The sequence below is a fragment of the Morchella sextelata genome, assembly GCF_020137385.1.
Source record: "Morchella sextelata strain SCLS chromosome Unknown scls_23, whole genome shotgun sequence".
Classification (NCBI taxonomy): domain Eukaryota; kingdom Fungi; phylum Ascomycota; class Pezizomycetes; order Pezizales; family Morchellaceae; genus Morchella; species Morchella sextelata.
The window spans coordinates 1,197,610-1,218,323 of record NW_025408638.1 but is presented as its reverse complement, the minus strand read 5'-3'; the positions used below and the strand labels follow the sequence as shown (position 1 = coordinate 1,218,323).

Below are 20,714 nucleotides of genomic sequence, written 5' to 3'. Positions count from 1 at the left end.
CTTTACTGAACCTATCACTGTTAACAGGTGACCTGTGCCCAAAGATGTTTCAAATTGATCGTTTCAAGAAAAGCGTACGTGTCTTATCTTTCCCCACCCTTCCCCCCGCCTTATACTATCAAGAAATGTACCTTTTTCCCTTCGATACATGTTCTTTCGGTTCCTCTGCGTCGATTGTCGCCCACACCCAGTTAAAAAATATATGTCTGACACTTCATTAAATGTAGATTTCTTGTAAGAAGAAAGATAAAGCAGACTATGCAGTCCCATGTGACCCCGACCGACTCGCCACCAATGTTAAACGCAAAAGCACCAATGTATACCCCGCCATCGCCATACGTTATCCTACCGGCACGAGGATTCTTTGGTCGGAAGACGTGACAGGGCCCGGTGCATTTCTTACCACACATGAGGATACCGTTTCAGACCCCATCGTTTCTCCCTTCCTTCCCGGCATTCCTCACCCCGCTAGGCTCTTCCCTCTTCACCAAGCCCTTCCAAGCTCCAATTCCATCGCCGTGAAAAGCGCGTGCGGTCCTCTCACTATATTCCCTGTCCAATCAGAGTGTGAGACGTTCAAAGCAGGTTCCCATCCTGAAACCAAGTCGACGAAAGGGCCGTATTTCAGAATTCCCGTTCCACGTTTTACCGATCAAATGCGCTCTGCCGTTCCAAACTCTGTGCTACTTGAGTTGAAGAGACCTCTCCCTACCTCGAGAACTATTCTTCAAACTCCTTGTACCCCTTCAATCACTTCGCCAGAGAATACCGTCCATATCTCCCCGCTCAGCGTACCTGAACCTGCTCCTGCCAGTGAGCTTCTCAGTAAAGCCATTCCTGTCGTTGAGGAAATAGGTCTTTCCGATGGAGTACAGATGCTACCCATCTCTCCAAACGCATATACCAGCGCTATCGCCACCGACTCAACTCAGCCCAGGGCTATTATTGCCCAGAGCCGTGGCCAAAGTGTTGTCAATGCTGAAAATTCAGTCGAAACGGTTACGCCTCCAATACTTGATGGTACAAGCACTACATCCCCGGAACCTATTAAGCCTATCGACCTTTCTAAAAAGATTAACGCCCTTGATTCAAAAATGGTCGATTCCACCAAGAAAAATGACGTTGAGACACCGTCTCTGGTAGATTCTCGTAATCTTTCTGCTCTAGAATGCGCTAGTAAATCGACTGGAGAACAAAAAGCGGCCGACATAGATATTCCAAACGTCAACGAGGAATCGATCATCCCGCCAATGGTAATGCAGATCCACAAAATCCTTTCTCTTGATGATCTTGTCAAAGATGAGCATCTTGCCTGGGGTTCTGAAGAATTCATTTCGAAAGATAATATTACCATTGTCGGTGATACCGAAAACCACCCACTAATTAAACTTACTACTACCTCTTCCTCCAAAACGTCGTCAACTATGGAAGATTCTCATATCGCCATTACGGCCGCTGAGCTTGCCCCACCCGAATCCGTTAATACTGCTCTGGCTAAACCTCAAGCACTTCTTCCCCACCTACGACCACCCCCTATTGTTCTTCCATCCCCTCTTGAAGCCCAATACGTACCTCCTCATCTTCGTCCCCCTCAACATCTTCTACTCGGACGCCCTACTCGACAGACGCCGATTTATGGGTCTGCAAAGGCCTTCCCTCACAAGCCCAACACAACCACTCTGGTCCCACCTGGAGATCTTTTAGAGATCCCGGACCTCGCAGCTATTGAAAATTTTTCAAACAAACTATCCAACCACTGTGGAGTCACTCACAGCCTAACATCAGAGTCTTTGCTGTCTATTTCTTCCGACTCTGCACATAAGCTTACCAACCTAGTTATCAGACGTGAGTCTGTTCTTACTGAAAGCTCCGAAGATTGTCCAATTTGGCTAGCTGAGTCTGGTACGCGTTCAGACACCTCTATAAGCTCTGGGAGTAGTACATCAAAGGAACCTGATACCAAACATCATATACTTCCCAAAAATTACATACCTCACAACCCCCCAGCTAATACCCTACCAACTTTACCTGCAGCGCAAACCGAAGTACAAAAGGACCCTTTGACGACTAAGCAGACTTCTGGGAGTGCATACTTCCTTAAGACAGAAAAAGGTCTTATTGAACTTCCTGTTATGTACACTTTCTGTGATGACAAACAATGTTCATTTATCCAAAATTGTACACCGGTGTGTATCAAATTCTCTTAAATCATTTTTATTTTACAAAGTAAAGCTAATAATTTTCTTCAGTGCGAAAAATCTCACGCCAAGCCGCCAAAATTCTATATTCCTTTCAAGAAGCCAATTTGTTCTGAATTTTCTAGACACGGTACCTGCCCTGCTGGGGACAAGAGTTGTCAACATGGTGCTCATCCATGTCCCTTTGGTATTCGGTAATTTAACTCCTCTGTTTTATGGTCATAGTCACACTGATACTAATCTGACTCCATAGTTTCCATAAATGTCATAAGCATGATTGTCCACTGGATCATTCAATAGTGATTAACCCAGTTGGGGAGGTGTATTCGATATTGATTGGTGAATCGCAAGAAATTCCTACCATTAATGCCTTACAAGTATACCCAGGTAGGAAGAAACATGGGGCAAACTATAACCTTGATCCTCCTGGTCTCTCAACCGTACTGGGTCCCAGGAGCGACAACGACTGGTCTGACTTCACACGGATAAGAATACTGCCCACCTTGGATGAAGTAATTTCGGAACGCCCGATTTATCTTCCGCACAAAAGCTCCATAACATGTCCACATGATGTCTTTGATGTGGGCTTTCGGCATCAACGTGAGGCGGTGTTGGGACAAGTCAAGCTAGCACTCTCAAATCTAATCCAGAAGGTATTGCTGGGTGAACAGTTTATTACTGGCAGCAAGGATGGCCAGGAGCCAATCTACAGAGTTTACAAAAATTGCACAATAACACACGGTTTCATTGAACAATGCAAAATACCTGTTCTTAACTTTGGTCTTTGGTTCGTAGCACCTGCCAAAGAGCAGATTCATAACGAAACTGTTCTCCGCAATGGTCATCTGTTGGCTCTCTTAATTCAGTCTGATGGGGACCTTTCGTTAGTTTGGTTACAAGCCACTCAAGATTGGTCAAACAAGGATGAGCACGGGAAGATCTCTGATATCGGTAGGTACACTCTTAATCTCATCATCTTAAAAATACTAACAAATAATGCAGGTCGGGTGAATGTTAAGATGTTCAATGAACCTACCCAAAAAGTGGACCTAGAAAAGATTCTTGCTCTACATTCCAAACGGGGCACATGCTTATTGGTAGATTTTGGCGGTGTTCTTCCAGCCACCTTCATCCATGTTCTTTCTACTATTCAAAAGCTTGAAAGTAATAAACATTCGTACTTCGCCAGAAATTTATTCCAGAAGGAAATCCCAGAAATGATGTTCCATATCCCAGATTATTTACAGGCCCGGGAGATCGACTTTTCTTCCCTTGGGTATGAATATAAGACCAAATTTGGCTCAGGGCGAGCGAATTTAGAGCTTTTGACTACACTTAAAACGCAGCTTTCTCAGAAAAACTCTTCTGGAATAATCTTTACTATGGGTCAGATAAATGCGCTCGTAAATTCATTTACTTCCCGTCTATCTTTTATTCAGGGCCCTCCAGGTATGATAGATCCACGGTTTTGTTTTTCCTCCTGCCCAGGAAACACCGCTAATGTTATTCTAGGAACTGGCAAGTCCTTCATCGGCAAATCAATTATCAAAATGCTCGCTATCAATCGCCGTGCCTGGAACAATGATAAGACAACCCCGATTCTCCTAACGTAATCCTCCGTCTTCCTTTAGTACGATCACAAAATATTGCTAACATCCATTCTAGAGCTCAAACAAATCATGCACTAGATGAGACCATAGCCGGATACATTAAGTGTGGTCTCAAGGTCGCTCGTTTGGGTGTCACCCCCGGCCATGAGATTCCTAAGCCTGACCACGTCGCGTACAAAACCCATGTCCTCCCGAGGGAGGTTTACGATCCAATCCGTAGAGCTTACAACCAAGCCCGCTGGCGATCAGAGGCATCTAGCAAGGAGCTTGCGTGCCTTATAGGCGAGTATACCAACTCCTCTGTTGCGTGGAGTCGCCTTGGACCGTTCCTTCAGAAAGAACATCCAAGCTTTTATGAAGCTTTTCTCAAACTCTCGGGCGACGGGCGTGAAGCCGACGGATTCATTTCCTGGTCAAGTGATGAGCAGCAGGTGGAAGAAGCCTCTCTAATTGCAGGACTGAAGTCCACAATTCCTCAGGGGTTTCAGGGCTCGGGTTTAAAAATAGAGGAGCTTGAGATCAGCTCTCAAGAATCCTTCTGTACAGAGGAGGTAGACGGCTCTCTTGACCTATGGAAATTTACTCCTAGTGAGCGTCGGGATCTTATCTGTGGATGGAAAAATGTTCTTGATCCTACTCTCAATAATGATATTGAATTAGCGAGAGCTTCGCTCCAGCAGTCAAACCGTGACATGGAGATCAACTTGGCAAAGGAAAACGCCGCCAAGATGATCGGCTTTGGTAAATCTCTACTTTCTTTCGAGTCCGTCATACAATGGCTTTGCTAATTTTCCAAACCGCAGGCATTGATGTTGTTGCGTGCACTTCTACTCGAGCGGCTAGTGATATAGAACTCTTGAAGCATCTGAAAATAGAGGTGGCTATTGTTGAGGAAGCGGGTGAGATTGTGGAGTCAATGGTGCTTCCAATTTTTGGAAGTACGCTGCAGCAATTAATAATGATCGGAGATCATAAGCAGTTAAAGTAATGTTTGATTTCGCCTCCTATTTACAAATTTACTAACCTCTTCTTAGACCTTTCTGCAGTACTCCTGAACTTGCAGGCGGGTATTATAAACAGGACCAATCCCTATTTGAGAGGCTAGTGTGTCCAACCGCGGGCATCCCTAGCAGCATACCTCTTGCACTGCTTGACTGTCAAAGAAGAATGAGGCCTGAGATTGCTGGTCTTGTACGCTCCTTGGGACTTTACAAAACTTTGATGGATGGTGATAACGTTAAGTGCTACCCTGACGTTCCCGGGATGGGGGGCAAGAATCTCTTGTGGTTAGACCACAAGTCAAAGGAATCGTTCTCCGGGACATCGTACTACAATATTCATGAGGCCGATATGATTGCAGGATATGCTGCTCATTTAATCGGATCTGGAGAATTTGGAATTCGCGATATAGTGATACTTGTATGTTTGACACACCAATTTCATACCTGGAAGTCTACTGACAAATTATGCAGACACCATACCGCGAACAGGTTTCTGTGATTAATAGGTCCCTCCAGAAACAGGGGGCATTTGGTCTTGTCATTCCGGCTGAAGATATGAGCTGCCTCGTTGGGAGAAACGCTGAATACAATCCCCCGCTAGAGTCTGAACCGAAAGATTTCAAATTGATTAATGTTGATATCTCGGATGCGGTGCAAGTTACCACAATGTACGTACCAATAATTCTCCAGAAGTAATGGTACCCAACTGACAGTTATTTAGTGACAACTACCAAGGCCAGGAAGCTGATATCATCCTCTACTCTGCTGTCCGGAGCAATAATACTGGACGTCTGGGATTTACGGACATTACAAATCGCGCCTGCGTCACTCTCTCGTAAGTTTTAGATATATCTACACTCTGAGAGTTTTCATTGGGCTAACTTTATTCAGACGGGCACGCCATGGGATGTATATTTTCGGCAATGCGGACACTGCACAGAATAGTAAAAACTCTTGGAACAAAGTTATCCGTTACATGAAAACGCATCGGATGGTTACTCGGGACTTGCCAGTCCAACGATGCAGCCGCCATAGTGGTCCGATACATATGATCAAATCTCCCGCTGACTGGAGAAGGTTAAAACAACTTGGAAATTGTCACTCGCTTTGCTCTGAAGCATTATCTTGTGGACACGTGTGTCTTCAGTCTTGTCACTCACACTCAACCCACTTACTCGCCGATTTCAAATGCACTGTACCTACGACTGCTACATTGACATGTGGTCATATTGCCGATTTCCAGTGTGGCGCCAGAGAAAATAATTGTTCAGATTGCAAGCGTTCTCTGGTAGAAAATATGCCACTTCCTGTTGACGCCATCGAGAATGATTGTCAAACTACTGAGATAAATATCTTCCCATTACGTATGTTTCAACTGTCTCTTCTCTTCTTGAATCTTGAAAAGCTAACTAAGGATCTTTCCGTGGATAGATATATCCGAACTTAGTGTAGATACCGCCGCTCCTACGGTCGCTAGTCATGAAGAATTTTTTCATTGTGCCTCTCGGTATTTTCTCTCCAACGCCGATGGACTCGAAAATGGCCTGGAGGATGGAAAATCATCCCGTAAGGCCTTCCTTCAAAGTCTCAGTCTGTCACAAAACGGTCTTGAGGAGAATAAGTGGAAATTTGCTGGGAGATACGGATTGTTAAAGGATTTCCAAGGCGTATACAAGGTTGGTTTGAAGCAAGCTACAATTTTAGAAAGAGAATTTGGCAGCAAGGGTTTGGTGTCTCGGATGGAAGGTCTAAAGCAGTCACTTGGGGTGACCATGGCTGCAGACTTCAATTGGATTCTCGCAGAGATGATGAAGCGAGCGAGGCCTCACAACTCTGCCCAAGTATTTGCATCAGCGTTGAGGCAGGTACTTCAAGAGTTGTTTGAGTAAGGGGTTGCACATTGGAGCAAAATTTTTGTATTTATTCCTGAATTATCAATGTCCGAGTAGTCTTACCCATAAATTGCCCTGCTGCATATATAAATGCTGTCTCAGTGGATATAGTCTGTACTCACCAAAATCGATAGACATAGATGAATTTCCACAGTAATAGGTTCACCGCAATTCAAGTGTGGTCTACATAGCTGATTATTCCATTTTTGTTTCGTCACCTACCCGGAGAAACGCCCGCGACTAAATGATCATATATGGTAATACATACATGTATTCGATCTTAGGTTACTTGCATGTCCATATGCATGTTGACGTACAAATTTGCCCTCAATTTGTTCCGTAAACAAATAATACTTGTAGAAAGATCAGAAATTGGCCTTTTACATCTCTCATCCTCTTTCCTATCTTGGCTCTGGTTGTATCTCTCCCCTTCTCGCTCAGCGAGTGTACACAAATAACGCCGTTAAAGCACCTACCTACATGTTTCCTACTCGGTCTCCTCCCATGACACATTTCCTGACCTTCGAGTTTCATAACTGCATAAATCCCACTTCCTCTAGTCGATCGACTACAAGTAGTCATCGATCATCTAACCTCGCTATTTCCCCCGTTCTCTGCTTCCCTCGCTTGGGCTGCTTTCTTTGCCTTCTCGTCTTCGTTTAAAACGCTTTTTGTTACCGCCGGCAATATGTAGTGTGGTTGGCAAGGTGTGAATACTACTACATAGTCTGCTGACCAATATGTCTTTTGATTTGTTCTAAGGTAGCGAGCGGAATGGCTGGAAATCGAATTTCGATGTTTTTGTTCCACTTCAGGAACCTACTTTATGTAGGTGGTACCCCGCTAGAATTATAACACCCATTTCCTTTGACTCGGGTGTTCTTAATTCCCCCAACCACAGAACCGTAAGTTTTCTTCTTTAGATATGTTTTTCTAGCTTAGCACGAGGTTGTGGCTGCCGCACGGTGTGGGAGGTTCCATAGCGTGTCAATACAATCATTGACACAGTACCTTTCTGCCGCGTGCCAAGACCTCTTGTGATTGGCTGCGGGTTATACCGGTGAGGCTTTACTGGAGAGGAATAAATACTAGAAGTCGGCAACTCCATGCACATCCTAATATTCTCTCCATGCGCAAAAAGTCCTTCACAAAGCGCAAAAAAAAAGATATAAACATTATTCCGTTGCGGGGAATTGAACCCCGATCTAGTCGGTGAGAGCGACTGATGCTAACCATTACACCACAACGGATTGGAGCAACTCTCTCCGCTTGCTTATATAACGTTTAACTAAAGCCCACCGCCAGTAACACAGGTACACACACCCACCCCGATACAGTTTTTTGTGCTCTCTGAAATTTATGGGAGATAAGCGAATTTGCGGTCTGCTTTGCGCATGGCATTTTTAATAAAGTTATACTATCGGGTCGCTCTATGATCTTATGTTCGTCTCGCCAAAAGTGAGACACCTCCTACTCCGGCTCCCCCGCTCGGCCGATTATGAATCCTTCGAAGTCTAAGGTATTGAGAGTGTTATGTTTCTAAGCTGTTTCTAGCGCAATAACTGTTACTTATCTAAGGTCAAGTTGAGATTGGTTAGGATCGTATGTGTTCAGCTACATTCTCGTTAAATAATAATAAAAAAAAAAAAAACACCAGAACATGTCCGACATAATAAATGCCACCTCCAAAATACGAGCGAAGAAAGATCTAAGAACCCACCCTTGGCATTGCACGATACGAAAACGAAAGCCCAAGTATCAAGTTAAATGGGAAGGAACGAACCTGGTTGTTGGTAATCTCAACGTCATGATGTATCACTCGCCATCGCGCTTCTTCTGAGCAATGTGAGGGAGACCAAATAATTGGTTTAAAAGACCCCGAGGGGTAGGACGGTTCCCCTTTTGTTTTATTGCGTCCCAGACAGGCCCCGCCAGTCATCCTTATAAGCGTTCATATAGTCCAATTCGCCGAAATCACGAAGATTCCACTCAGGATCGAACTCAAAATTCAACCTTCCAATATTCCGCAATCAGCTTTATTTAATCCGAAAAGAAAGAAATTAGACTTGCTGACCAATTTTACTTAAGTTGTTACCGCAGCCTCGCCCAACGACCATGCAGGGCACCCTCTTATTTCTCGGTATGTGCGGCAATGATCAAGTCGCAGGAGAGAATGGGCGCCAGGAACATGAATCGTCTAGAGTACATGCTACGTATATACATGTACGTATGTGTACAATAGAGGTTCAGGGTGTCGTGGCGGAGGTGTGGCATCATCATAGCACTAAGGGAAAGCCAGCAGAGTATTTATGGAGGTTCCCTCCGAACATTCTCATAGAGCCATTACCTATGATATCGGTACTTCTGTCGAAATACCTCCTACAGTAGAATGGAAAGTCGTCGCGGAAGTCATGACGGTATACTACATGTAAGTCTATACCGGTAGCATGCAGTGGCCTAGTAATGTACGCACCGCCCCCCTCCTCCAGAATCACCAGGCTTACTTTTATCCAAAAAAAAAAAAAAAAAAAAAAAACGAAAAAACAATGAGTAACAGTCTCTCCCCGCAGCAAAAGACTTACGGGCCCTCCGATCCAGGCACCGCTTTGGCAATATATTTCCGTCATATGTAGTAGGGTCAAACGATGGCCCTCATAACTATCTTACTAGGCGAGGAAAAGTACAGGAGCCATCATTTGTACAAGTACTCCTCTTCTCAATGGCACAAGATCTCACAACTAAATTAAAGCTACACGTGGCCCTCCCGACGTCCTATCCCATGGCTCGTAGCTTGGTTCTGGCTCTCTAACTACAACCCTCTCCTCCAACCTACCACTCATGAAACTATTCAATCCTAGGCTCCGCGCGTTAAGAATCATGTTGGTGGGATCTGGGGTCGAGTAGAAGACATACAGTCGAGAACCAGGCACCGTTGGTTACTGGCGAGGGCTTCAAAGCCCTCTGCTACGAGCCATGGGATAAGCCTAGCAACGATAATCATAAGGACTCACTCGATCATGCGCACATGCGCAACAAACGCCCTCCAAACCAAAAGAAATCCATCCAAAAATCGAAACCATCGAGAAAAAACTCTCCTCGTGGCTCCAGTGACCTAAAAAAAAAAGAATAAGGTTTCCCTCACGACCTAGCAACAAGGTAGACCAAATTAACGGCCTGCATCAGCTCCAAGGAAGAAGAGAGAGCTGTTTTCTCGAGACTCGTATATCTTACACGCTCATGTTTCTGGAAACTCCACTCTATTCGACATTTCGGGTGCTTATTTCACCACCAAGGAACCAGGGCCAGGACCAAGACTAAGACCAAGACCCCTCGGCCAATGACAGATTCTCGCACTAGTCGGCGAAGCCCCTTGCCCTCCCTAAAACAAGCGCATGTGCAGGAACAGAAGACCGAACACTCCCGTCCCACAATTTGCCACATCACACATGTGGATTTCTTGGAAGGCTACTCTAAATAGAGTACGTAGCCCAAGCATTGGCAGCGTCTTGGCGGTATGGAGTGGTATCATCTGTTTCGGGGTTTTGGATTTTAGCGAGGAAATAGAGTTGAGGACCTTTTTTTTTTCTTTTGACAGTTGGAGAGTCTGACCTGGATCGATCTGCGATCAGACACTCTGCTCAGTTGTAAGGCGGAAAACTTAATCTCAGCGCAAAACCGCGTCGGTTTCACTAAGAGTGGTGAGCGCACGGGGGATTACATATTCTGGCCATGGATTCATGCACAGGCTCCCCCCATACGACACATAAAATAATCTACCACCCTCACCCGAAATACTTGATTGTATCCAGTTTATTGAGAAATACGGCGGCGATGATCATGACATAGGGGAGAGAGCTTAGTAGAGTGATCGCTGGGGCGGCGAATTACTCTAATTTTATTTTAAATTGCTGGGCGAAGCGGAGGTCAATAAAGTACGCGCGTTGCAGGGATAGAGGGTTAGGGGTGGTGATGGGCGAGTGAGAAGTGGTGCTGCCTGCTACTCTGCGCTATGGGGACGATCGCTACGTTCGGGGTTTTGTTTCTTGAGGTTCCGATGTATCTATCGAGAACGGGCAGGCACTTTCCCGCCACAAAACGCGAATTCCCATTTCCTCGTGAAGATTACGAGCCTTCACTCTACCACACTTCCAGCTTAGCCTCGCGAAGGCGTCGACAGAGAGGGCACCTTACTTACATACCCATACCTGTGTCTGCCACACATTCAGCCGGTCCACTCTACTCTATCTGAACCTCCCACCGCACTTTAACACACCACAAAAATGCCGACTTCAAAAATAGCAGCCCACACCCCAGGGGCAACGTTTCCAAAACCAAGAAACAGCGACATACAACCCCGTGGGAAAAACATGGAAATACCCGTTTCCTCCGCATCCTGTCCAACCCCGGACTTTCTTTCTTTCTTTTCGCTCTACCCACTCTACCTCGTGTAACAAGTAAACAAGCTTCCGGCATATCGGCACAGGATTTGGGATCAATGAGCCGATTACTGATCGGGATCGCAGTGCCCTGTCACCAAACGAGACGAGACGAGTCTTTAGATCGCCTTGGAAAGAGGTTTAATTTGACGGCGCTGAAGTATGGCTGATGTCATTACAGATTTTTACATCGCAATCGCAATGGCGATGGCGGTGGTGATAGTCGCGCGTTCCTTCCTGGGCGCAAGGCGTAGCAGTGGCAGCCAGCTATCGATAAGAATATCAGCGTGGTACGATTACGTGGACCGACCGCGGGCAGAAGAAACAATAACAGCCCTGCCGGAGGTTTGTTATTCTAAGCCCACAACGCCGCGACTGAGACGAGGGCGACAACGGGCGGCGCGGGTGTCGTTTACGGCGCGCGGAGAGTTGGATAATAATAATAATATTGATGATGATTAACCGAGAAACAGACAGAGCTGAGCAGAAGGAGACAGAATGCCGTGAGTGCCGATGTGGTTGTGTGTGATTAGTGAAGTGGGAGAGATGGTATTGGGGGAACCGGATTGCATCATGGAACTGGGACACTGCCTCGATTGACTACAATACCGTTAGCTAGTTAGGGTTGGTCTGGGGGGGGGGGGGGGGGGGGGGTGATTGGGATGCTATTCTTGCGACTGTTACATACGTGTGTGTGTTCTCTCTTCTCTTCTGGTGGCTTCTCCCGTAAAAGAAGCAGAAGAAAGACACGATCAATCGGAAGAAAGAAACAAAGAAGACCATTCTCCCGATGCATGCATACGCGGAAGGAGAAGAAAAAGAAAAAAAGGCGTTGTAAGGCTGGCTAGCGGGCAATCCATCATTTCAGAACTGCACTTTACTCACCTCACCTCACCTGGACACCGTAGACAGGCAGGCAAAGGCAAGCAGGTAGGCAGTTTCTCAAGAGCTTAGCCTTGGACCCTGGTCGGCAATCAATGCCGCCAAGGATTCTGGAACGTGTGGCCGAAACTGTGCTGGTGTGTGCGTTTGCTACTCTTTTTGGTAGAGACCCTGTGCCTGCTGTTGGCGTGGTTGGGATCCTCCTGCGGCTGAGGGCGACACTAGTAGCACTGGCCCTACATGTAGTGTTAATAACTCGCACTTTCTTGTCGTGTGGCTGGACAGAGACTATATGGGTGTGATTTGCGGTATGTGCATTGTGTGGGAGGTGTGCATGCGCTCTCTGCCGTCACAGGCCTACAGGGGACTCATTCACTAAGGTGTCAGAACTAAGGACTGAGAACTCTTCTCACCACCAGATATGGAAGGCAGTTACCTACAGGACTGGGCAGCTTGGCTGCTTCCCTGCTGTTCCTGTTGTTCCTGTTCCTGTTCCAGTGTGCACAGATGTCAGGCTTTCGGATCGTTCGGCGGAGAAATGAAAGGGGCAGTACAGAACAGTACAGGCTCTTGGTGGGCGATGACTTAGTTACACCCGTGTGGTGAGTGAGCTTGTCTGACTAGCTGGGTGGAGGGCTGATTGATATAAAGTCCCATCCACCCCGCAGTCCTATCCACTATTTCACTCCCATCACCGCACAACTCAATCGTTCAGTACCACCCACCCACCCACCACAACCACCACCACCACTTCTACCTTTCGGTTTATCAATCAGCCCTTCAACGAAACACTCGTTCAATCTCATAAACTTCAAGATGCAGTACAAATTCTTCACCGCTCTCCTCCTCACTTCTGCCCTTTCCTCCGCGATGGGCGCTGAGGTCCAGAAGAAGGACATCATGTAAGTCACTTCCTAACTAAAACCCTACCCTCCACAAGAAAACCCAATTCCTAACAGTCCCATCAGTAACACATCTATCGTCAACGACATCAACTCTGCTGGCAACAATGTCGGCTCTGCCTTTGCAACTGTGACCTCCGCCATCGGCGGCGTCACCAGCGTTGTCGGTGGGATCGGTAACTCCATCGGCAGTGGCATCGAGTCTAAAGCCACCGCAGCCGCCTCCAGCCTCCGCTCCGACGCCGCCTCCCTCGGCTCCAGGGCCTCCAGCGCCGCCTCTGCCTTCACCAGCGACATTGCCTCCGCCGCCTCCGCCGCCTCCGCAAGGGTTGCGTCCGTCAGGTCTGACATCCGCTCCGACCTCACCGCGTGGACCACTGTCGTCGGATACACCTCTGTCCTGTCGGGCATTGAGTCTGCTGCTACTGCTGGTACTGCTGCCGCTGCCAGCTACATCTCCGCCCTCCCATCGAGCATCGATGCGTCTTTCCGTTCTGCGGCTGCTTCGGCGCTGAGTAGTGCGGCGTCGCAGGTTGCTGCTACTGGTACTGGTGCGGCGGCCAGCACAACTGCTGCTCCCGGTGCCGCCAGCAAGGTTGGTCTTGGTGCCAGCGTTATGGGTGCTGCGGCCGTGTTGGCTGTTGCTCTTGCGTTGTAGGCAATTGTTGTTGTGGTTGGATGATTAGAGAAAATGTCTTTTTTTCTTTTCTTTTTACAAAATTTTAATGGCTGTAACTAACGTCACTGGTGGGGGGAAATGGTTGTATGATTTGATACTATGAGACGGTTCCCTTTTTTTCCCTGTTGCTTTTTATAACTACTACTACTACGGTGTTTTCTTTTTTCTGGCTTGGTTTCATGGGCTGTAACTCTTCTTTTTTTCGTGTGGATACCAGTGCTGTCTCTGTATGGATGGAGTCTGCTGATCCTGTTGGGCACTGCATTCTCTATCTACCTATCTCTCTGATAGAAATTCAAACTACGCGTCCGTACCTACATACATATGATTCTAAGCCCCCCTCACAGTGCACTTCTCGCGATTGATTGACTTGTTGTCTCCATACCTCCATTGCCATACTAATCAGCTTCACTTCTGCTTCTTCCTTGTGAATCAAACCACCGCACCGCAACTACACGCCAAGCCTACATTACGACGACTTTTTCTTTTTCTTTTATGCTTATGCTTAAAGGTTATTCTTATTCTATAAATCCCATTCGTCCCGGGAAATCATCAACAGAAGAAAAAAGAAAGAAACCAACCCAGCTCTTTCTTACATAGCTCAGCCTTGCTGAATCAAATCTAATCGGAAACCGTCGCTCGGGAATCCCCGCGAGATGGTGGATGCATCGGGGATAGCGTGCCCAGGATGCGTACGTGTGCGTGCCGGGGTCCGGAGTCCGGAGTGGGTGTTGGCGGTGTTGTGGTGGTTTGGTTTGGTGATGGGGGTGGGGGTGGGAAGGGAATTTGAAGGGGGCTGTGACGTAGAGTGGAGGGACTGGGTTTGGGATTTGAGGTTGAGGTTGAGTGGGTTGGGGTTGCCTATGGGTTGGGGTTGGGGTTTTGAGTTTGCGGTGTGTGTGTGTGTGTGTGTGTGTGTGTGTGTGTGTGTGTGTGTGTGTCGCTGTGGAAATAGAGTTTTGGGTTTGAAAGGAGCTGAGCCGAGTCAGTCAGGAACAGAAGAGAACTGAAGAGAACAGAGCAGAAGAAAGGAGAAGCGAGAAGAGCGCCGGATGTAGAAGTTGGCCCTGACAGATATATGTAATGAGTCCCGAAGATACATTACTTTGTTAGAATCTGTTGGATAACATTGTCCGAGTACAGGACCAAAGCTCAAAACGCCTATCACAATTCCACCCCCCTAGCTCTCAAAATTGCATCCCTACATATGTATTTTACAAAACTTGTGTTTCGCTAATTAAGAAGTATTATCCCTTCGTCTGGCGAAAAAAAAAATGCTGCCCACCCAATAAAAAGCAAACCTTTGTGTGGTTTTACCAGCAGATCCTATACTTATCTCTCTCATCAAATAATAGATCTCTCATACAAATCTAATTCCTCTATTATAGGGCGGGCAGCACCGCCGGATTAAGGGATAATCCTCTCTCTCTCTCTACATGTACATACTATATTCCACCCCCTACGATACTTCCGTCACTGTGGGGGGGGGGGGGGGGGTGGAATTATCACTTGGTCCAGTCGGACAAACGATTTGTGATGTGGTAGTACCGCTTGCGCTTGGTGGTACGATGTCAACTGTTCCCTGCTGTGTAACAACAACCGCATCACAGACTCGCACTCGGTGTGTCTCAGCTGTGAGGATCCCCACCTTCGATTTTCCACCCCACCAGTACAGAAACCAACAGTAGAGAGCCCGAGCACCACATCCAGCAACAGCGGTACGTGCGGCAGTGTTCCCGCTACACTCGCGGGTTTGTAGCTAGGTCTGTATCTGGACTCGTAGTCACAACATCTCACTCGCGGAGCCAAGTATCGAAGCCACGGTCAATGACCGACCGTCCGCTGAAGTAGCTGGTGCATATCCTCGTGAGCGTCAGCAGGGCTAACACCCCGCCTGAAATCTCTGCAGCGCCCGCCTGTTGCCTACTGGCTGCTTCACACATTCGATTGTTGGACTCATGGGTTACGTATAACATGGGCTGATATATAGCCAGCTGATATAACCTACCTGCAAACAAACAAACAAATCAACCACGAATTGGGGCCCGTGATCGCTTTTGATGGGGGGTGCAGATGTGATGGCGGGCCGCCCCTACATATCATTGGCTCCCAGATAATTTTCCACGGACCGGTCCGGGCCTGCCATGCAGCTATTGCGTCATTGGGGCAATTGAGTCATATTGTGATACTGCTAATGGCCCCCAATATATTGTACTCTGGGCAGGAATAAAGTACCGGACAATACAGGTTTTTGGGGCTCACCAATGGGGCGCGTGTGCTGGGCGTGAACTGCTGCAGAAAGAGCACAGAGATGGAACTTGCGTTGTCTGGTAACTTTGTGCCTGACCTGGGTATGTGTACATGTAGATATATTGATTCACAGGTAGCTAGCTGTGCACATGATCTGGTGACCGACTCATGTGATGCCTGGCGGGGGTGGCGCGGGGTATAAATAGGCAGCTGTCTGCCCCTCTGCTGGGAGTTTTAGATCCTTTTCTTCCTCCCCCCCCCCCCCCCCCCTCTGCTTTCTGCATCTCCTCACAACCACCATCACTGTCAACTAGACCACGACGGTCTCATAACGACCACTCAATTGGCAACATGTCCCTTGAATCCTACAGTGAGCGCCTGAGGGTCGCCCTCTCCGAGTCCGACCAGCTCGCCCTCACGCGCCTCCTCAACAACATCACCTGGCTCAAAGCCGCCCACGGCGAGATCTCCGCCGAGCTCGCCGCGCAGCACGACCTCCCCAACCTCGTCACCCAAATCTCGCAGGAAGAATCATTCAGCGAGCCGCTCCGCCTCCAAGCCGACCGCCTCCTCTCCCGCTGGCGCCGCGGCGTCTACGACGCCCCGCACACGCCCGCGTCGCACCGCCAGACGGGCCCGGGCGGCCTCGGGCTCGTCGTCGGCGACAGCTGGCCCGACCGCGAGGCCATGCACCGCGAGGGCGCGCACGCGTCGCTGCAGGCCGGCATCTGCGGCGACCACAACTACGGCGCGTACAGCATCGTGGCCAACGGCGTGTACCGCGACGACGACAAGGGCGACGAGATATGGTACTGCGGGACGGACGCCAAGGAAGATCGCCGGCCCACGGGGTACACGAAGTACTTGATGCGCAGCGTGGCGCTGGGGAATCCGCTGCGGGTGTTCCGTGGCAAGGATTGTCCGGGAATGTTTGCGCCGCGGAGGGGGTTTCGGTATGATGGCATGTATCTGGCGGTGGATAAGAGGCAGCCGCCGAGGAACTTTACGAAGCCGGCGAAGGGGGAGGGGAATTATGAGTTTTTGCTGAAGAGGGTGGAGGGCCAGCCAGCGATCCAAAAGGATATGCCCGATAACATCACCCTGGGGCACTGGCATGCGCAGAAGTTGGAGGCGGCGAGGGAGGGGAATCGAATGGTGGGGTATTGAGTGGCTGGCTGGCCGGCCATGGAACGGGATATCGGAGATGTGGTAGCTTGGGGTATGGCGGTATACTGGTTTTTGGGGTTTTTTCTTTTTTTTCCTTGTTGCTGTTAACGTTAATGACTTGTTATCGATCTGATCTTTCTTTTTCTTGTAGGCTTTAATGATCAGGAGTATTTAGCCAGCCAGAGAGCAGCATACCTGTGAGTGTATCCAATAAAGAAATATAGATATACCAGCCAGAGAGCATACCTGTGAGTGTATCCAGTAAAGAAATATAGATATACCAGCCATACACACACCGTTCGTTCGCTTCAAAGCTCGTGAAAACGTTCGTCTTTAATTGCTTTTTCGCGGGCCCTGCATGAGCGAGGGCCCGCTTATCGATGCGGGCGGCGGGTGGCGCCAATGATCGGCGATCATGACGTCACAGCAATACACAGCAATCTGGAGTAGTTAACAAGCGTAGAGCAGGTAAAGAGCGACACTCCAGAAGTATCTAATCCTCACATCAAAAGCATCCAGAATGGCGAGTACCGATATTCTGCTCGTAAGTATCTCTCTTTCCGTCTTTCTGCTTCCTAGCACCCAATACTGACGCCGCACTCCCCCCCCCCCTCCAGGCCGGCGCAATCGCCGCCTTCACCGTCGACCTCCTGGTCTACCCCCTCGACACCCTCAAAACACGCCTCCAAAACGCCAGCCCCGCCACCGCCACCGCGCGCAAAACCTTCTGGCGAAACCCGCACCTCTACAAGGGCCTCTACCAGGGCGTCGGCAGCGTCGTGATCGCGACCGCCCCCGCCGCCGGCCTCTTCTTCACCACCTACGAGTTCCTCCTCTCGCACACGCACTCGGCCGTGCTCTCCTCGTCGCTCGCAGAGGCCTGCTCCTGCGCCATCATCACGCCCGCCGAGGTCATCAAGCAGAACGCGCAGGTCATCTCGTCCCAAGGCGGAGGCGGCGGCGGCGGCGGCGGCGGCGGCGTGTCGTCGTCGCTGCAGGCGCTCCGCCAAATCCCGAGGGTGCGCTATCTGTGGCGCGGGTACACGACGCTCGTGGGGCGGAACTTGCCGTTCACGGCGATGCAGTTCCCGGTGTTTGAGGCGCTGAAGCGGCGGTTTGTGGCGGCGGAGGCGACGCCGCTGCAGATGGGGGTGGGCGCCGCGGTGTGTGCGGGGTCGGCGGGGTGTGTGGCGGCGGTGATCACGACGCCGGTGGATGTGGTGAAGACGAGGGTTATGTTGTCGGCTGCGGCGAGGGGCGGGGAGAGGAGGGGGGTGGGGGAGGTTGTGGGGGAGGTGTGGAGGGGGGAGGGGTGGAGGGGGTTCATGAGGGGGGGCGCGCTGAGGGGCGGGTGGACGGCGTTTGGGAGTGGGCTGTACTTGGGCAGTTATGAGGCTGCGAAGGTGTGGTTGAGGAAGGGGAGGGAGGAGGAGGAGAGGCAGGTGGTCGCCATTTAGAGGTTACATAATTGTACGAGGGAATATAGATTCTGTTGTGGAACGGATTATCGTAATGTAGTTGTACATCTTGTGCTTCATTATCGCTCCTATAGCTAGATATTGGTTTTTTACATTGCACTGTATATTCACATATATGAATGGTCGAGCATGGTCCACAACTTAAAGCAACATCACGAAACTAGAAAAAAGTCGATGAATGGCGACTGGGATCTAACCGCAACGCCAAATGCAGCTAATGGAGGTGAATTTATTCAAGTAAGGGTCTTCTTTGAAAAGAATTCACATACAATCTCACACAAAAAAAGTATTTATTGGAAGTGCTATACACAGGTGACTGATAATGAGTAGTAGTGGGAACAATACTAAATCGAGACTAGAAGACGACTCGCGAGGAGAAAAGACATCAAAGTGTAATAAAACTGTTTCAGCCTCGGCCAGAATGCATCTAGGCCTACTGAGTTATGTCAATGCATGGCATTTAGTTCTTGAGAGGTCTCTGGACCTTCATTCAAGATACAAGTACTGATGTAAGTTCATATCCGTATACTCAAATCCCCCGAATCATCCTTCTAGGAAGTGAGAGGATGCTAGCTATAGCAAAACGGAAACTTGCGGGCCGGCCAATGGTATCTTTATAACGAGAATATCACTATAAGCTTATATCGAGAGTCTACTGCATATATATCCAACTATATTCAAGGCTCAATCAAAATTTCCAAAGCAATTGGTTGTTGTTCGAGGCCGAGGTTGAGCTCGGCGTAGTTTTTGTTCTTAGCTAGCTATATGTAGCTTATATCTCCAGCCCTCATATCATCACGAACATCGATAATCCAGTGAGAATAAACCTACGAAGCTTGTGTACGCTCTAGCTCCACTATCCGGCAGCACGATCACATCCTCGAAAAGACTTGCGGAGAAGCATTATTTGAGCCAAGAGCTTTCTCGAGTATCTAGCTAGTCTAGTTCTGATAACAGAGACCGGAGTAGCTCGAGAGTTTCCATCTCGTTCTTCTCCCCTTCCCTTCCTTTCTAATTTTTTGACGCCCGCTTCAGATGTACGCATACCTACCTCCCTTTCTCCAACCTCTTAACATCTACCTCCACCACGCACGCACGCACGCAATCCACGCTCCAACCCTCTCCACATCACCACTCCCACCCACCAACAGCTCCACCATCCCTCCAACAATCCACACAGCTCACCATGCCCACCCCCCCGCGCCCCATCCTCCCCGCCCCGCCCCGCCCGCTCTACACGCTCCACCCCGCGCACCCCAAACCGCCCTTCACGCCCACGCGCACAACCCCCGGCAAGGCCTGCCCCACCTGCAAACTCTTCTACAGCACCGACGTGTTCCCCCTGCACCCTCTCGGCGCCCGCTGCCCGTGGTGCCGCGGGCTGCGCGCCCAGCGCTGCGGGCGCTGCGGCGTGTTCAAGCTGCGGCAGTGCTACGATACGGGGTGGGGCGAGGGCGTGTGTGTGGACTGCTGGCCGTGGGAGGGTGCAGGTGGGGAGAAGGGGGGGACACAGAGGTGGGAAGTGGAGTTGGAGGTGGGGTTGGGGTTGGGGTTGGAGGTGGGGGGACAGGTTATAGGTGGGTCTTGTGAGCTGATGGGGGTGTGTGTGTGTGTGTGTGGGCTTGCAATTGTTCGAACACTATAGTAACTAACATCATGGATCCGGGTTCTTTTGAAGGCCAACAGAAAGTTCTGCGGCAGGCTGTGACGAGGAGGGTTACCATGAGGGTGACCAGCAGAGCTAGTAAAGTCGGAGTAATTACAAACTCCAAACCCGCTTTCATGGCTATTTTCAACTTTGCTAATTATAACTGATCCCGCAGATCCAACTCGCCCGCGAAACCAACATCGTCCCCGCCTCCCCCTCCAACCATGGCCTACACATCTTCGTCGGCGAAACAATCTCCTGCGTCGACACGACCGAGGACGACGTGTGGTTCCGGTCCCGCGACCCGCCGTCGCTCGTGATTGTCATCACGATCATGAAGCTGCGCTACCCGCTGCTCGAGGACCATCATATCCGTGGCGTCTTTCTGCAGCAGGAGGGCAGGGAGCATTTGGTGTGCTCTGTGGCCGAGGGCGGGGAGATTGCCTGGCAAGTCATGATTGATCAGATGTTGAGGTGTGCGCCGAGCTGTAGGGTGAGGGTGCAGACGCTGGTGGAGGGGTTGAGCTATAAGGCGACTATTACTATGTGTGAAAAGTAGAGTGGGCCGGGC

The 20,714-nt window shown here is 49.3% G+C and overlaps 5 protein-coding genes across 5 annotated transcripts; all 5 read left to right on the top strand.

The window, feature by feature from the left end:
* Window positions 1-44: 44 nt before the first annotated feature.
* Window positions 45-6,698, top strand: H6S33_007548 (uncharacterized protein; the record flags this gene model as incomplete). Its single annotated transcript, XM_044838909.1, has 14 exons — window positions 45-74; window positions 228-1,902; window positions 2,035-2,186; window positions 2,250-2,392; window positions 2,452-3,149; window positions 3,201-3,647; window positions 3,711-3,807; window positions 3,864-4,549; window positions 4,612-4,792; window positions 4,843-5,227; window positions 5,281-5,477; window positions 5,531-5,644; window positions 5,701-6,173; window positions 6,241-6,698. 14 exons carry the CDS (start codon window positions 45-47, stop codon window positions 6,696-6,698), a joined length of 5,736 nt encoding a protein of 1,911 aa, XP_044689084.1.
* Window positions 6,699-12,835: 6,137 nt separating this feature from the next.
* H6S33_007547 (uncharacterized protein) lies at window positions 12,836-13,579 on the top strand (the record flags this gene model as incomplete). The annotated part of the gene is made up of 3 exons (XM_044838908.1): window positions 12,836-12,921; window positions 12,988-13,088; window positions 13,140-13,579. 3 exons carry the CDS (start codon window positions 12,836-12,838, stop codon window positions 13,577-13,579), a joined length of 627 nt encoding a protein of 208 aa, XP_044689083.1.
* A 2,622-nt stretch (window positions 13,580-16,201) lies between these two features.
* On the top strand, window positions 16,202-17,017 carry H6S33_007546 (uncharacterized protein; the record flags this gene model as incomplete). The annotated part of the gene is made up of 1 exon (XM_044838907.1): window positions 16,202-17,017. One exon carries the CDS (start codon window positions 16,202-16,204, stop codon window positions 17,015-17,017), a length of 816 nt encoding a protein of 271 aa, XP_044689082.1.
* Window positions 17,018-17,537: 520 nt separating this feature from the next.
* On the top strand, window positions 17,538-18,474 carry H6S33_007545 (uncharacterized protein; the record flags this gene model as incomplete). The annotated part of the gene is made up of 2 exons (XM_044838906.1): window positions 17,538-17,561; window positions 17,635-18,474. The coding sequence occupies 2 exons, from the start codon at window positions 17,538-17,540 to the stop codon at window positions 18,472-18,474; spliced, it is 864 nt and encodes a 287-aa protein (XP_044689081.1).
* A 1,207-nt stretch (window positions 18,475-19,681) lies between these two features.
* Window positions 19,682-20,702, top strand: H6S33_007544 (uncharacterized protein; the record flags this gene model as incomplete). The annotated part of the gene is made up of 3 exons (XM_044838904.1): window positions 19,682-20,095; window positions 20,182-20,250; window positions 20,319-20,702. 3 exons carry the CDS (start codon window positions 19,682-19,684, stop codon window positions 20,700-20,702), a joined length of 867 nt encoding a protein of 288 aa, XP_044689080.1.
* Between the last annotated feature and the right edge of the window lie 12 nt (window positions 20,703-20,714).